This window comes from Oryctolagus cuniculus, chromosome 8, assembly GCF_051225735.1.
Source record: "Oryctolagus cuniculus isolate XC-2025 breed Fujian yellow rabbit chromosome 8, ASM5122573v1, whole genome shotgun sequence".
Taxonomy (NCBI): Eukaryota; Metazoa; Chordata; class Mammalia; order Lagomorpha; family Leporidae; genus Oryctolagus; species Oryctolagus cuniculus.
Genome location: NC_142874.1, coordinates 103,959,309 through 103,975,542, shown reverse-complemented (window position 1 = coordinate 103,975,542; position 16,234 = coordinate 103,959,309). Strand labels below are relative to the sequence as shown.

The 16,234-nt window shown below is 34.4% G+C and overlaps 1 protein-coding gene across 2 annotated transcripts in view; it reads left to right on the top strand.

The window, feature by feature from the left end:
- CCSER1 (coiled-coil serine rich protein 1) overlaps positions 1-16,234 on the top strand; it is a 1,433,531-nt gene that overhangs the window by 924,369 nt on the left and 492,928 nt on the right. For both annotated transcript variants that reach the window (XM_002716991.6, XM_051819561.3), the window contains exon 10: positions 7,797-7,841. In XM_002716991.6, the coding sequence (XP_002717037.3) occupies positions 7,797-7,841 (45 nt within the window). The remainder of the gene's footprint in view (positions 1-7,796; positions 7,842-16,234) is intronic.

The window sequence follows — 16,234 nt, the reverse complement described above, 5'->3', positions numbered from 1 at the left end:
CGAACACCTTAAACTACTAATATGAATCAGTCTATGGGTACTGTGCTGTGCTTTATCAGTCTATGGGTACTGTGTTGTGCTGTATATAAAGTTTCTCATTTATCCTACATGTTGTTTCAATTTTCTATCTGTGGAACCTGGCACACAAAATGGTTAAGGATGGATCCAAAAGTTATACAGCATTTAAGACAATGATATATCATAGAACTATTAAAACAGTTTGGTTAAACAAAGATAATTCTGGATTTGGGACTCAATAACTAGAATTTGAGTCTGAAAACTGTCACTTAAGTTCTCTGGATGCAAGCCTCCTTATCTGTTTAATGGAGAATTTAAATATCTACAAGCTATTTAAGGTTACTTCTGCCTCTCTCCTGTACTTCCATGGCTGAGTCTAAATGTAAATGTCACACTGTGATTTGAAGTCTTTAAAAAATAATTGTGATATTATCCATTTAAGTCGTGATTATTCTTTACATCTGAAGAATTACCACAATGAAACCTCTGTAGTGATGGAAGTGAAATATCTATTCCATCTCTCTACTGTGTATTTTTATATAAGGGCGAAATCAATCAACAAACTCAAAAAGCATTAGATGGTGTATATCTGACTTTTTGTTTACAGGGAAGCACGAGAAATCTTTATGACACTATGACAATTTTGCTAGCACTTGTAATCATTAGGAAAGTGAACATCTTTCTCCTCCATCGATACCTTAGAGAGAAATGATCTTGGGGATATTCACACAGTTGTCAGTGTAAGATTTCATAGGGAATTCTGTTTTCAGTTAATAGTTTTTTCTCCTTAATGCTTTACTAAGCCATCTTAATTTAGTACATTGCAGAATGTTTGCTTTAGGGTAATTTTTCCCCACCTACAATTTACAACATTTTAGTTTAGTCTCAAGTGATTAATTTTGATAAATGCAAAGAGTTTATACTCTCAAGTGAGAAAATATGTACAGTTAGACAAATATGGTTTGATCAGACATCACCCCCAGAGTATTTTAGGTTTGATTTGCTCTCAAGACATGTTGATAAATTTACTGCTGGAGAATAATGAAGGACTTTCATTCAATTAAAATTTAGTAAATCTTATGTTAATTTTGGATCAATCAATATGCTTCATATTTATAAATACATAGGAAATTTGACTGTTTCTGTTTTACTTCACGGGTTTCTGAGTATCAAGTTTTCTCAGTGGATAGGATTCAAACTTACTCATTTCTTTATGAATAATTTCAATATGTAAAGGGAAATTAAACAAAACCTAAAAATGCAAAGAATTTTTCATGGCGTGGTGTATTTTTAAGTGAACACATAAAAGAGATTTGGGTTGCTGGATTTTAATATTTCTTTTGAAAAGATCCTGTGTCTTGCATGTTATTGCTTGGTCCGTCGGGGGTGATATTACAGTCTGAACTTTCAAAGCAAAATGACCAAGTCATTATCAGTAAGATTCAGGAAAAATCAAGATCGCTGCAGTTTTCCTAGTGGAGGCTGCAGTCACAGGGGACACTTCCCTTAACAGCATTCCCCATTTGAGCCAGATGAACTTCCAACTGAAAACTCACGTTTCCTCCAGGATTTGGACATGTTCATGTAACCAGTTCTGATTTATCATCCCCTAAATCATGCCTCAGTAGTACTTAGTGGATCTCATTGTACCTTGACTCCTTCCACTTCTTTAAATCACAACTTTGTTTAAGGTACTATTGCTATATGTGTAATTCTGTTAGAGTGTTACTCTTTGTCACTGTGGCTCCCAAATTCTTGCCATCACATGCCCTGCCTCAGCTTTTCAAAATGAAGATTGTTTTTCAATAATCAGTGGCTAAATGATGCCCAAGTTTATTACACGGTTTACAAATATAGCCACCTGTCCAGCTAGCCCTCTAGCCCAACCATGTTTATGCAGATATGCTTGCTCCCCTCCCCTCCCCCTCCCTCCCCTTCCCTTCCCTCTTCCTTTCTCTCCCCTTCTCTCTGTCTCTCTCTGTCTCTCTGTCTCTCTCTCTGTCGTTTTTGCTACATCCTGATAAACAGCTGCTCTTTATTGCTGTGTTGCCTTAAGGAAAGATGATTAATGCATCAGGCATGACTTTCATGTTATAATACACATATATTCAAAAGTATGTAGCACATAAACATTCTGACTGATAAGCATTTTTAAAGACTGACTATGGATCAGAAAATTAACTTGGTCTCTAGAGTCTTGGAATATTGGATTAAGTTTTACTATTGTACTTACTATATGTAGCATTCAGATATCAAAATTTACATTTTGTGGGCTTCAGTTTTCTTGTCTGAAAATAATAAACTAAATGTAATACTTTTCAGACATTAAAAACTGTTAGGGAAGTGTTGGAATCTCTGAGAGAAGGGAAACAACTTTTTTGCCATGGTTAAGGAAGAAACAGCCCAAAGAGAATTTCATGACCATTAAGGGTTTTTTAAATTTAATTTAATTCTATAAAAGGAGAGAGAGAAAGAGAGAGAGAGAGAGAAAGAGAGAATGCTCCATATGCTGGTTCTCTCCCTAAATGCCTGCAATAACTAGGGCTGGGTCAGGTGAAGTGGTTTCCAAGTGGGTGGCAGGCACCAAGTACCTGTTGCCTCCCAAGGTGTACGTTAGCAGGAAGCTGCAAAGGAAGCGGAGGAGGCAACGCTATAAACATGTATTTTGGTATGTGCAAATAGTCACGCCAAGCAGTAACTGCTGGCGTGACTATTATTTTTTGTAGTTGAGGGGATAGAGATCTGAGTATACAAAGTGCAAGGGAGCTAGAATATGTGGGACAGATTACCAGAGAGAAGCAAACTGTATAAAGACCTCTAGAAACCTGGGAAACAGTTTCCGTGAACCTTTGTGTGAATAACAGATGATTAGACACTGTGGAAGAAAATGTCAATTAACTGCAAGCTGTTACCAATAGAAAATATGTAAAATGAGATACCAAGAGAAAAGAAAGACTTAATTAAAGTGAACAGTGCTAGTGATATGTGGGATAATTACCCATTTCACATTGAACTTGAGTTCCAGAATTAGATGGTAGGAAAAGTAAACAGAAAAACTGAAGTAATAATGGCCAATTCCCATCACCACCATATATTATGAAGAGAATAGTTACCTCAAAAAATAGTTGTATCAAATCAGAAAATATGTGAAAAATCATTGTTCCTTTAGTCAATGTGAATATTTTCAGTTTATTGGCTATAAGGATTCTCTAGAAAATTTTCATCTTTCAAAAGTAATAAACAGATTTTTTTAATTTAAATTATGCATATTTAGACATGGGTACCATAGTGATAAATAATAATAAGATGAGGAACAAGACAAAAAGAAAAAGATGACAGAAATTAACATTTTTATATAAAGTACACCTTGCCCTTTGCTAAGCATTATACATGTATTATATCATTTAGTCTTCCTGACAACTACATGAGGTAGTTACTATATTTTCATTTTTCAAGAACAAATTATAATGTTGAAAGATTGTGAAATTTATTGGCAAGCACATTGAAGAAAGTGATTAACTGGAGATTTAGACTCGCTTCAGTCTGACTTCAGAAGTTCCCCATTAAACTCTTCTAACAATGCAAAGCATGAATATCACTTCAGAGTTTATTTTTAGCCCAAACTTCCAGGTTGAAACTAAATATTCTAGTATTTTGTTCTTATTTCCTTTTTTTTAATGATATTTAGGCTCTTAACTATGTCTTTTGTATATGTAGACAGTTTTCTATAATCAAAATCAAACTTCCGTTTATTTACAAAAATAACCAGTTTGCCACCTTGATTCTCAAAATTTTTCTTGAGTAGTATAGAGATGTTTATTTTTAGAAATAAAAGCCATAGTTAATATTTGTGTTCATGTATTTTCTCTAAACAATTGAATAAATGAGTTTTATATGTAGAGAGATGCATCTTTAAGGCACTTCTTAAAAACTATAAAGCATAAATGCTCTCACTAAATAAAAAAGAATTATCCTATAAATTTTCTTAATGACTATGCAAAACTTAGTGGCTATTGTATTTCCAATGTGCTCTTTAACACAAGAGAAATAATTTTTTTATATTTCAAACTATAAAGATAGATATATAATATTTAATCCTAGCATATCTTTATTAAAGGGCACTTTTTTATACCAAATGTGTTGGTGATAATACAAATACATTAATAATGTGCCATTCAGATTTTCATCAGAAATGGAGAAATATTCTGTTTATATCAGCATTTCACAGTAGCTAAGGTATTGAATCAACCCAGATGTCCATCAACTGATGAAAAAGAAATTATGGTATACATGCACAATGGAATGCCACTCAGCCATAAAAAAGAATGAAATATTTTCTTTTACAACCAAAAGGATGCAATTGGAGACCATTATGCTTAGTGAAATAAGTCAGTCTGAAAAACACAAATATGACATGTTTTCTCTGATTTGTGGCAACTGATATATAGAATACAAAAATATAATGTATATGAGTGAAACTGACATTTTGAGATTTGATTACTGTTTATAACACTTGTCTATGCTCCTGAAGAACAGTGGTCTCTCTACTTACTGCTTGTTGAATTGTTTATTTAGTGGAGGGTTAAGCTTATAATTATAAAGTAAATTGAAAGTATGTCATTGTAAAAATTAAAAGAAAAAAGAAAGGCAGGAGGAGGGCGGATCGGAGAAAGGGAGGGAGGCCAGGTGGGTGTGACTATCATTATGCATTTAAAACTATATATATGAAGTACATGAATTATGTTTCCTTTATATTAATTTCCTTTATAATAATATCCTTTATATTAATGAAATGGTAAGAAAAAAATTTGAAACAGCAATGTAAAAATTGTTAAATTTGTGTTTTTTAAGGAGACATTTGAAAAAATTTTTGAGTTTTTTTTTTTTTAAGCTTTATTTATTTGAAAGTTAGAGTTACAGAATGAGAGGAAGAGAGAGAGAGATCTTCTTTCTGCTGGTTCACTCCTCAGATGGCCACAAAAACCAAGACTGAGCCACTCCAATGCCAGAATCCAGTAGTTTTATCTGAGTCGCCCATGTGGGTGGCAGTAGCCAACACAGTTGTACCATCTTTGCTGCTTTTCCATGGCCATTAGCAGGGAGCTGGATTAGAAGAAGAGCAGCCAGGACATGAACTGGCACCCATATTTGGTGTCAGCCTCACAGGCAGCAACTTTACCCGCTCCACCAGGCCAGCCCCCATTTTTTTTTTAAGATTGATTATGGAGTTGGCGCTGTGGTGTAGTGGGTAAAGTGCCAGCATATCATATAGACACTGATTCAAGTCCCGGCTGCTCCATTTCCATTATGGCTCTCTACTGTGGCCTGGGAAAGCAGTAGAAGATGGCCCAAGTCATCTTGGGCCATTATCAGGGTCTGCACGTGGGACACCATGAAAAAGCTCCTGGCTCCTGGCTTCAGGTCAGCCCAGCTCAGGCCATTGTAGCCAACTGGGGAGTGAACCATCAGATGGAAGACCTCTCTCTCTCTTACTCTCTCTTGCTTCTCTCTCTCTCTCTCTCTCTCTCCCTTTCAAATAAATAAATAAAACTTTTTTAAAAAAGGATCTCAAAAACATCAATTTATTTGAAAAGCAGAGTTACAGAGAGGCAGAGGAAGAGGGAGAGAGAAATGAAAAATTATTTGTGATGAAGATAAATCCCAAAATGTATCTGTATTCTTTCCAATTTTCTCTTGGTAGTGTTTCTATTTAAAAAAATGAGAAAATGAAATGCAGATATGGACTACATTTTAAGACTGAGTCCATATTTTTGTCTGCCTTTGATATATAATTTTTTTTACCTCCAGTTTTCAAAAACAGTTAACAAAGTAAGCATAAGCTAAAACAACTTGTGTCATTCCTTTCAAAAAAACTCATAATTTGGCCAGTTTTTCAGGTTTGTTTTTCCACTGTTCCCTTTTGCCCAGCTCACAATGTATGCCAGCTAAGCCACTTACTTTTCCTGCCCTCTTGGAACAAGGATTCCCAAACTTCAGTGCACATATTAGTTAATGGGAACTTTTGCTAAAATGCATTTTGCTGTCCCATCCAGCTGGGTTTGGAATCTGAGAATCTGCTTGTCTCATGCATTCCCAGGTGAAGCTGTGCTGTTAATCCAGACACCACCCTTTGTGTAGCAGGTGTTTAGAGTATGTCACATCTTGGTGCACGCTCTTCTCTTTGCCTTCCCTCCTTAGCCTCTGAGGGTGCTCACAGGCCTTCTTCATCAGTACTCTTCTCTGTTGGTTTCCATCCCTTCGAGAAAAGCCCAGAGGGATGTGTGTTGTAGCATAGAGTGTAAAGGCACCATTTGCAATGCTGGCATCCCTTATGGGCACCAGCTTGTGTTCTGGCTGCTCCACTTCCAATCCAGCTGCCTTCTAATGGCCTGGGAAAGCAACAGACAATGACCCAAGTGTTTGGGCCCCTGTAACCCATGTGAGAGACCTGGGTGAGGCTCCTGGCTTCTGGCTTCTGCCTGGCCCGTGGATGACCATTGTGGCCATCCAAGGAGTGAATCAGCAAATGGAAGATTTCTATTCATCTCTCTCCTTCTCTCTCTAACTTTGATTTTTAAAATAAATAAATTAATCATAAAAGTAATACTTAAAGAAAATCTTATACATGTGAGATTGTTCTCCAAAAGGCTCATCCTTTTTGTGTTCCTAGTCAAGTATCTTCTAAATTTGGTGAGCTATTTTTTATTTATATATTCCAATGTCAGGCATAATGCCTGACCCATAGTAAATATTGAATGAGTGTGTGCTATAAAGTAATTTAAAAGAATGGAAGGAGGGAGAGAGCAAGGGGACAAGAATAGGTGGTAAGAAAGGTAAAAAAAAAAAAAACAAAAAAAACCAAGAACTAAGTACTATAACATCACGCTTTATTGCAGTTCATACCTCTTTCCCCAATATACAAAGGTACCATAGGGGAAATAACAGGAATTGAAGCCTTCATTGGGTTTAGAGAGGGGGTAAATTGGTCTTAAATTATATTGCTTGCTTTTATTAAATTTATTACATTTATTTCTAAATGGCATGTGAAAATTGATAGATGATTGATGAATAGAAAGAAAATATTTGATAGATAAAAAGATGATGGGTAGATGGATGGACGGATGGATGGATAGATTTTTCTTTGTTTTTTATGTCACAAGCACATTTTGCAATTTGCTGGCTAAGAAAAAGATTGAGTTTTCTTCCTTTTAATGAAGCATAATGTTTATTAGCGAATCAAAGAAGCTTCTCTCCTTCTGGTGTGAAATGCAGTTATGATAATAGAAAAAACCTTGTTGGGATTAATCCTGAATATTTAAGAAATGAAATCCTGATATTTTCTAGATGATTACCAGTGCTGGCAGGACTTCTGCCGCTTTTATTAATTAGGTGTAGTGTTTGGCCCCAAAATATGCCAGGTGGGATAAGGTCAAGTGGGAGCTTATCATCACAGCATATAATATACATACTGCATCAAGTTTAAACAGCATCTTTCAGATTTTGGTTTCATTAAAGAGTAGTCAATCCTTGTTTAAAGTACATGCATTACATTTTATTTTTACTTATGACCCTGGGGTTTAGCAAAAAATGCATCATTAACACTTTTTAAGACTTAGTCTATATGTGTGCATATATATATATATATATATACAGACAAATATATGTGCGAGATACACATATGTAGATCTTCGTTAAATGAATTATTTTCTTCAAAATCATTCCATTAATACTAATTATTAGCTAATTCCAGCCAATGATAGCATTTTTTTCTCTTTCAGGGTTTAAACTTGAAAAGACTGGAGTCAGTGCAAGGAGGGAGAGAGGTAAGAAGGTTTACTGTGGGAGAGGTGAGACAGAAGAGAACATGGTTACAATGACGTGGTGATGCTGATTTTCTGTGTTGAGGAGGAGGAGGATGTACTGAAGGGCATTTTATGATCTTAGATTCCCTTTACTCTGGCCAAAGCACGTTTTACATATGTCTGCATGAATTTATTGTTAACACTTATTCCTCTGAAGCTGAAAAAAATAGTGTGTCTCTGGCTAGGCAAGCAGTATGTTTGTTAAAATGGATTTATACAGCTTCAGGGCCCCCCAGAGGGCCAGAAAAGCCTTTTACAGCCAATGTTACTGTGCAATATTTAAAACGATTTACTGAGAAATTAACAAAATTCTAACAGTGCTATGACACTTGGGATCCTTCACTCTCCTATCAAAGGCCATTTGCTTACTCTCCCAGGCTGGGACACATTCTTAGATAATGTGAAATTGCTGTGGCATGGCTAGCAGTGTTAGAACTTCTCTAATTTCTTTAATGTATTGCTTGCTCCAGATGCTTTATAAAAAAGGAAACTTGTAATGAAAGCGAACCCAATACCATATCCCATACATTATGCACATTAGTATCTTCCGGTTCTGTTTCAAAGCGAAGACTTATCACTGATTAAAATTCTCTCCATGCTAAACGTTAAAGGTTGTACTTTGTGCTCCAGGTTGCTGGAAGGTAGGGGGAGGGTGGAATGTTTAATTCAAGAAATCAATACTTTCTTGTTGCACAAAAAGTGATTCATTTTTAGTGATATTTATGTAATATATTTTGGACAAATGTAAAGGCATTTTGTCTTCAAAAATGAGAAAATAAATCTTACTCCCTTCCCTGTTTGTGGCTTCTCCTGATTCAGACAGATTTCTGGTCTGTTCAGGAAGTGGTGTTTGTCCACTTTCCTTGTTGTTTTAATTTCCAGTGGTGTGTTTTTAGTATTTGACATTTCAGTTACTGGAAAACTTGTCATATAAGAATCCTCCATTTTGCAGGACACAGAACAGTGGCTCACGTCAGCAAAGGGTGAAATAAAGATAAACCTCTAAATATTTTTTATGTTGTAGGAGAGCAAGGTAATAAGGATAATGGCCATCAGTGTGACTGGGGAGGGGGATATATACTCCATAAAGAACACCTCAGGGTCTTTTAAACATGACCAATATGGGTCTACTTAGCGGAAGAACTAAATGCATTCCCTCTTAAGTGGAAGGTCACATGTGATCAGGACCCTTACAGTTTAATCCATTGCTTCCCACTTCTGCTTGAACTGTGTGTCAAAAGATGGAAGTTTTAAGTTCACATATCATACAATGGTGTTGCCAAATTGTGCCAAAATTTTTCATTTTGTTAAAATTGTGTAAATGTTCATGTTATTGGAAAAAAACACTAAAGCACTTTTGTATTGAAAAAAGCTGCTTAAATTTTTTTTGCTTAGTTTCTCATTTCATCTGGTCTTATTTTTTTATTATAAATGCAGCTATGGGAAAGGGATAGTAGATAATGTGTTTTACATTTAGGAAATATACATTTTTCTATAAACCATTTTACGTGTGAGCATATCAAATTATTAATGACTTACAATTTAATGTATTCATCTGAATAGAGATGCAAGTTTTACTTGTTCTCTCTCCCTGATTTTAGTGGGATAATTGTGAAGAAGTTTCATTTTGCAAATTAAGCTAATCTAATAATGTTCTCAGAATACTTCCAATCTATGGATAGAAAGTACATGTGGACTGATAAAATCTAACGACTGCATTACTTCTGGGATACCACTGGGTTACATAGCCATTGTTTTGTTCAGTTGAACTACTCATTTTAGCTTTCTCTGTGACTATGACTCCTAATATATTCTATGGTGAGGAACTTCAGGGAAGTGTGAGATAATGTGGTGGAATATTCTATCAAGTCTCACTGGTAGATGATCTGTAAACAAAGAGTGCATTACTATATTAAGAGCTCTGTGTTTTCTCTTGCTTAAGAAATTTCTTTTGCTTAAAAATGTATCTCACTGATTCCGATTTGCTCTGTTCTATTCTATGTGTGTACTACAAAGATGTACAATGTATTTCTGACTCTGTTAAATTGAAATGTATGCCTTAGAAAACTCTTACTGCAGACTCTTAGAATTTCTCATTGAAAGGCTATTATGATTGATAATGTTTAATGACACAGATTGCTTCTTTAGATGAATTATTTTGTCTTAATTCAGATGACAGATATTCCCAAAAGGTGTTGATGGATGTAATACTAAGGACCTATTATCAAATACTCGTAAGATTTAAGAAGTGTCATTTAAATTATTCTGTTTACTTACTGAGGTAATGACAACTGTTAGAGTGTGCATGCGAAACTGAAGCAGGCAGTACTATGCTATTTAGCTAAGTGGTAAATACTATTAAAAAGCTAATTGCAAGGCATGAAGGCCATATTTAAATACCACATACTTTATAAAAATATAAATTAAGAAGAAATGATTAAAATGCAAATTACTTTTCTGAAGGAAATTGATATAGATACCACCTAAATTGCTTATATTATTGTGAAATATTTGAAAATAGAAATTAGTAATATTAAAAACTCTAGGTATGTTAGTAATTTTGCATATTTATATGTGCATAATATGTGTATAAATTGAGGGTGCTGATCAAAATAGATAATATAAAGCTTGTTTGAAAAGGGAGATTAGGGGAACACTATACAATATGTGATTATTTAACAGACATTTCCAAGGGACTGAAAACAAAACTCCTGCCTCCTGTGGAATTTTTCTACTCACAAAAAACAACAACAACAACAAAAACCTCAGAGAAAATTCATTGTGTAAGACAAATGGATGCATCATTACATTTCAATGGATTTCCGATCTCCCATAGTTTTATTGTAAAGTGTGGATTCAACCAAGGTATTATCAGTGCACTTTTTTAGATGTATTTGTTTATTTCAAAGGAAGAATGAGAAGGTAGAGAGAATGGTAGAGAAAGAGAGAGAGAGAAATATTGACTTAATTTTCCATGTGCTGATTGACTCCCCGAATAGAGGCATGTCTGGGTCAGTCTGAAGCCAGAAGCAAGTAACTCCATGCAGATCTCCCACATTGGTGGCAGGGACCCAAGTACTGGGGCTGTCTTCTGCAGCCTTCCCAGGACATTATCAGGAAACTGGACAGGAATTCCAGCTGGCACTCTGGTATGAGTATCCAGCATGGAAAGCTGTGGTTTAACTAACAGTACCCTAATACCAGATCACAGTTAATTATCTAAAAGACTGAACAACATTATTATTTTAAATAGTATAAAATACTGATTTGTTTAATTATTGCAGACAGATGTGAGTTTGTATATGTCTATACACTAATTTGAATAACAGATTGTCTCTGATTCCACATTACCTGAAAAATGCTAAGCTGTCAGTATTCTCAATATATCACAGGTCTAAGAGCACACAATGTGTGACTTTATATCATGGATCAAAAGAACTAATTATTATTTTTAAAAAGTGTAACTGATTCAATTTTATTTTATTTTAAAATTTTTATTAATATAAAGGGAACAGGTTTTATATATTTCATAGATAGAATTCTAAGAAGATAACCATCCATCTCTTCCTCCCTCCCTGTTATTCAATACCTCCATCCTTCCTTTTTCTTCCTTTAATTTTTGCAATACTATAATTAATAGAACTAATTATTATGATCAGATGTCTAAATAAGGATTAATAATTTAGTCTAAAAATTCTACTTAATGTGATAAACTAATGTGAGAGCCATTGTTTATTGGAATTTTTGGATTCCGACTATTATTGGAAGTAGGAGGCTAGGTAAAAAAATGCAAATTTGTAATGGTAAAAGATATCTTTTATGTATTTGCAGAGCTCAGATATCCCAAGATAATGAACAAAATAATAGAGATAATGTTCTTCGCCTGAAATTTGAAGATGAGATTAATATTATATCTTTAGGAAATAGGTTGTAAATATGTAAAAATTAGATTTTAAAAATGAGCACTTTTGATGATTTCCAGAAGCATTCTTTAGAAATATGACCATATTTAGTTATTTATTTGCTTGAAGTGCTTGATTGGTTAATACTATTTTCTGAGTCTATTTTATATTTCTATAGATCAGTTACATGAAATAATGATCCAAGATTTTTATTCATGTAAAATATAATTTAATGTATAATATTCTAGCAAAAATATTTTATTCTCATAATGGATTTTGTGCCTTGCCAATAGCCTTGTATAGATTTTTCATTGTTCACACATGGACAAGTTATTTATTTATATTTGAAGTTGAAAGTCACTTTTAGATCTGGACTCTAAAAGGGAAGAATTCAAGAATAAACTAAATTACATTCTGATTTTTAAAATAATTTATAAATCTAGCATAGCATCATGGAAATAATTTCAAGTGGAACAGAGTAAATGTCACCATTAATTTCTGTTTCTGTTTATAAATTATTTAGAATTATTAAGCACATATTTTAGAACATAGCTATTAATTAAGATAGGAACATTCACTCCTACTTTTCCCTCGTCCAACATACCACCGGATAAAATTATTTTTGAAGGCATGAATGTATAAAAGTATGTGGCTTCTAAGAATAGAACTCAAATTGAAGAATGTGTGTTGTTCTTGGAAATAAGAACAAGAAGTGTTGATGTGCTATTTTTTCTCCTAAGGTCTGATATTTTATATAAATCTGAAATTATAGAAAATAACTATACACATTTTAAAGTTTTGTGTGTTAGCTAAAAATCTCCTGCATGAAACAATCATGAATACCAGTTATCTTTAATAATTTTGTGATAAAACTTGCTTCCATTTGCATTTTTTTTGTGTAATATTCAGAATATAGTATTTTGGAGTTTCCACTTTTGTTCAACTGTGGTATTCCATTCTTGGTTTCTTTAGAGTTTTGTAGTTAAGACTCTTATAACCTCAGGTTTCTTTGAATTATATATTAGCTAATATTATATTCTTCTTTAAGTTATAAAGGCTAAGACAAAGATAACTCTTCCTTTGTAACTAGAAATTTTCCATGGTTCAGTGCCTAGAATTTGCTACTAGGATGGAGCTGATTTACAGTATGAATTTGAGACCTTTTAAGAACTCAGTAAAAACTAAAATATACCTAATTATTTTTCCTTACTGGAACCGACAGGTAATAAAGGAAGTGAAAGATCTGTGTTCTTATAAATCAATAATTAATTGAAAGAATTATACTTTAAAATGCTATAATAATTGTTCCTGTTTCAAAAGGTTGTTGAGAGGATAAAGTGAATTAATATGTATAACACTTTTTGAGTAGGGCCAATCATATAGAAAGTACTCAATAAATGGCATTACTATTACTACTTCTACTACTACTATTATTATTATTACTGTTATTATTTCTACCATATCTACTTCCCTTCATCTTTCCTCTATCAGAGAAAGTTAGGTAATGATGTTATTGGGAATAATTTTTTGTCAGCAGAGGCTAGTCTGCACCATGAGAATCAATGATATGTTATAGCAAGTCTGTATCTTAAATTATTTTGCATTCTACATCAATTATGAGATGGTAAATTATAAATTGTGCAACAAAATCTATCTGGAAATTACCATTTAATATAAATGATCCCTAATACCATTTTAATATTATGTATGAGTATAAAAATGTTTTTATTTTTCACTTAAATAATGCTTTTACAGACAGCAGGGTCTAAGAGTATTAGGTTTTAGGGGCTTTTTTTCACATCCTCCATATTTTCTATGTGATTTTCAACTTGGATTTTAAAGATCTCTTCTGTACTTATAGCCCATTACCATTCCTAGAAACCACCCAAAGTAAACCTGCTGATTATGCAAAACTGAGCTAATCTTAGTATCACAGTCAGAAAAGATCACAGTCTTAACAGTATGTCAAATGAGAAAAAAAAAAATCAGAAGAAGTGCACAAAGTTTGAACTTTTTCTCTGCTTTCAGAAATGTTTGATTATCTAAGTATGCACACAATGACAGAACAATATTTCCCAAGAGAAGCTGTAAAAGACAGGAAGGGAAACAAGTGAAAGGGAACCAGATTGTTACAGACATGAAATCATCACTGTGGAAAGATAAAAAGCATCAAATATATGAAACTGCTCTTTCTGTCTCTTGTGTGCTCACTCTCTCTCTCTCTCTGTCTCCCTCTGTCACACATACACACGCACACACAACGTGCACACAGAGGCACAATGAGCCACATAAAAAATTATTTATAATAAGTTTAAACCATAGTTTGAACTCTGTCAGTTCTATCAAACAAGAAGTCCATCATGTTCTTAATAGCATTCCTCATCAGTCCCAGAAATTTCAGATTGTAGATGGTAGAATTACACTAATTAGAGACATATGCCAATGAGTTAAACTATAAAGTAAGCAGGAGTTTGACCTATACGGGTAAAAAGATGTGAACATTTTGCTTGGGCAACTTCCCATCTAGCTATTACTAGGTTGAGGGCTTGACAAACTCTCTACCTCCAGACAAAATGAAAGTAAGTGAGCCAAAGAAAGAAATCTTCACACAAAGTAAAATTAATGGAGGTTAATGGCTTCAGGTTCTGAAATGCAGCATGTTTTGCTTGTATATGATTTTTTTTTTTTTTCGGACAGGCAGAGTTAGACAGTGAGAGAGACACAGAGAAAAAGGTCTTCCTTCGTTGGTTCACCCCGCAAATGGCCGGGATGGTCTGCGCACTGCGTGGATCTGAAGCCAGGAGCCAGGTGCTTCCTCCTGGTCTCCCATGTGGGTGCAGGGCCCAAGCACTTGGGTCATCCTCCATTGCCTTCCTGGGCTACAGCAGAGAGCTAGACTGGAAAAGGAGAAACCAGGACAAAACCAGTGCTCCAACCAGGACTAGAACCCGGAGTACCGGCGCCACAGGTGGAGGATTAGCCTAGTGAGCCGCGGCACCAGCCTGTATATGAATCTTTTAAAAATGGAAATTAATAAGGATTCATAATTTTACAATGGATTTTGCAAAGAAATATGGGCTAGGATATATGACAAATAGAAGGACTTTCTAATCAATATACATTTAGATTTCGGATTTTGCAGAGAAAATACTGTTGTCAAAATCAGTTAAACTGGAAATATTTTCATTTGAGCTGGCAGAAACAAATTGTATTTATTCACTTCCTTATATTTCTATTTGAAGGTATAGAGTTAAACTTATAGGGTGTTTTTGTTTTGCTTTATTCTTATTTGTGTATGCCCCCAGTTATACAATTATTTATTACATTTTAAATATGTCAGTTATAAAAAGGAAAATACTACTCCAGATGGTTGTATCAATTCAACCTTCTTTCACTAGACAAGTATTTATTCATATATAAATGAGAACCCTCATGACTCTCTTCTTCTCTATAAATAGAAGTCAATTGACACCTCAAAACATACAGAAAATATAAAAAATTCATTATTGTAGTACTTGTCCATTACTTACCAAGGAATTTCATTTCTATTTGCAGTTATACTCTTACATGGATCAAATAATCCCCCACATAAACAATCTACATTTTACATTTCCATGTTTGCTGAGTATATAAGTGATTACTATCAACTGAAAGTTAAGAACACACTGCTCATCTACTCTGGAGAACTTTGCTGTCTTTCCTTCTCTTGACATGGCAGTAGATCCCCAAATCTCTTTCTATCTCTTTGTTACCCTTCTTGGAGGAGGATGATAATTTGACATGATGTCTGTTTTCTGTTTACATCCTATCCCCATCATCACTTTGAATAAGTTCTCTGGACATCTTTCCAAGTTATCCCAAAAGAAGACAAACACTTCTGATTTGTTCCATTATTTTCCTTTAATCCTTTGACTCTTTTAGTGGTAAGTGAGGTAGCAAAGTTGATTGAAGAGGAGTATACTTAGAAGACCAAACATCTCAGGAAAACATTGAGCACCAAGTCCGATTTAGACAGGTAACAAAGAAAGTACACCTGGCAGACCAGTTGGGCCTTTTGGTGAAGGACCTAGATCCCTATCTGTATTGAGACTGGAGTTTTTATAGATGTGGTATGGACCCTCTTTCCCCTTGCCCATCTCTCTCTGGGGTACCTATTGGTGGTGGGTTTCCTGGGCATGGAATTCTCCAAGTCCTTCCTTTCCAGAATATTGTAATGGACCTAATAGCCCTCTAAAAGCTGGGTTGGAAAGATTCTTTTAAGCTCCCCCAGGAGAAGGCTGGGATCTACCTGACAGGGTTATCAAGCAATAGCAACATTTTTGGTGTGTAAATGCTGGTCTGCTTTCAAGGCTTGCTTCTACATTTTCTTTATTCCACTTTACAAAATCCACAAAAAAACTCTCATTTTCTTCTGCCCCTCTTACACACGTAGACTAAAATCTACCTACCTAC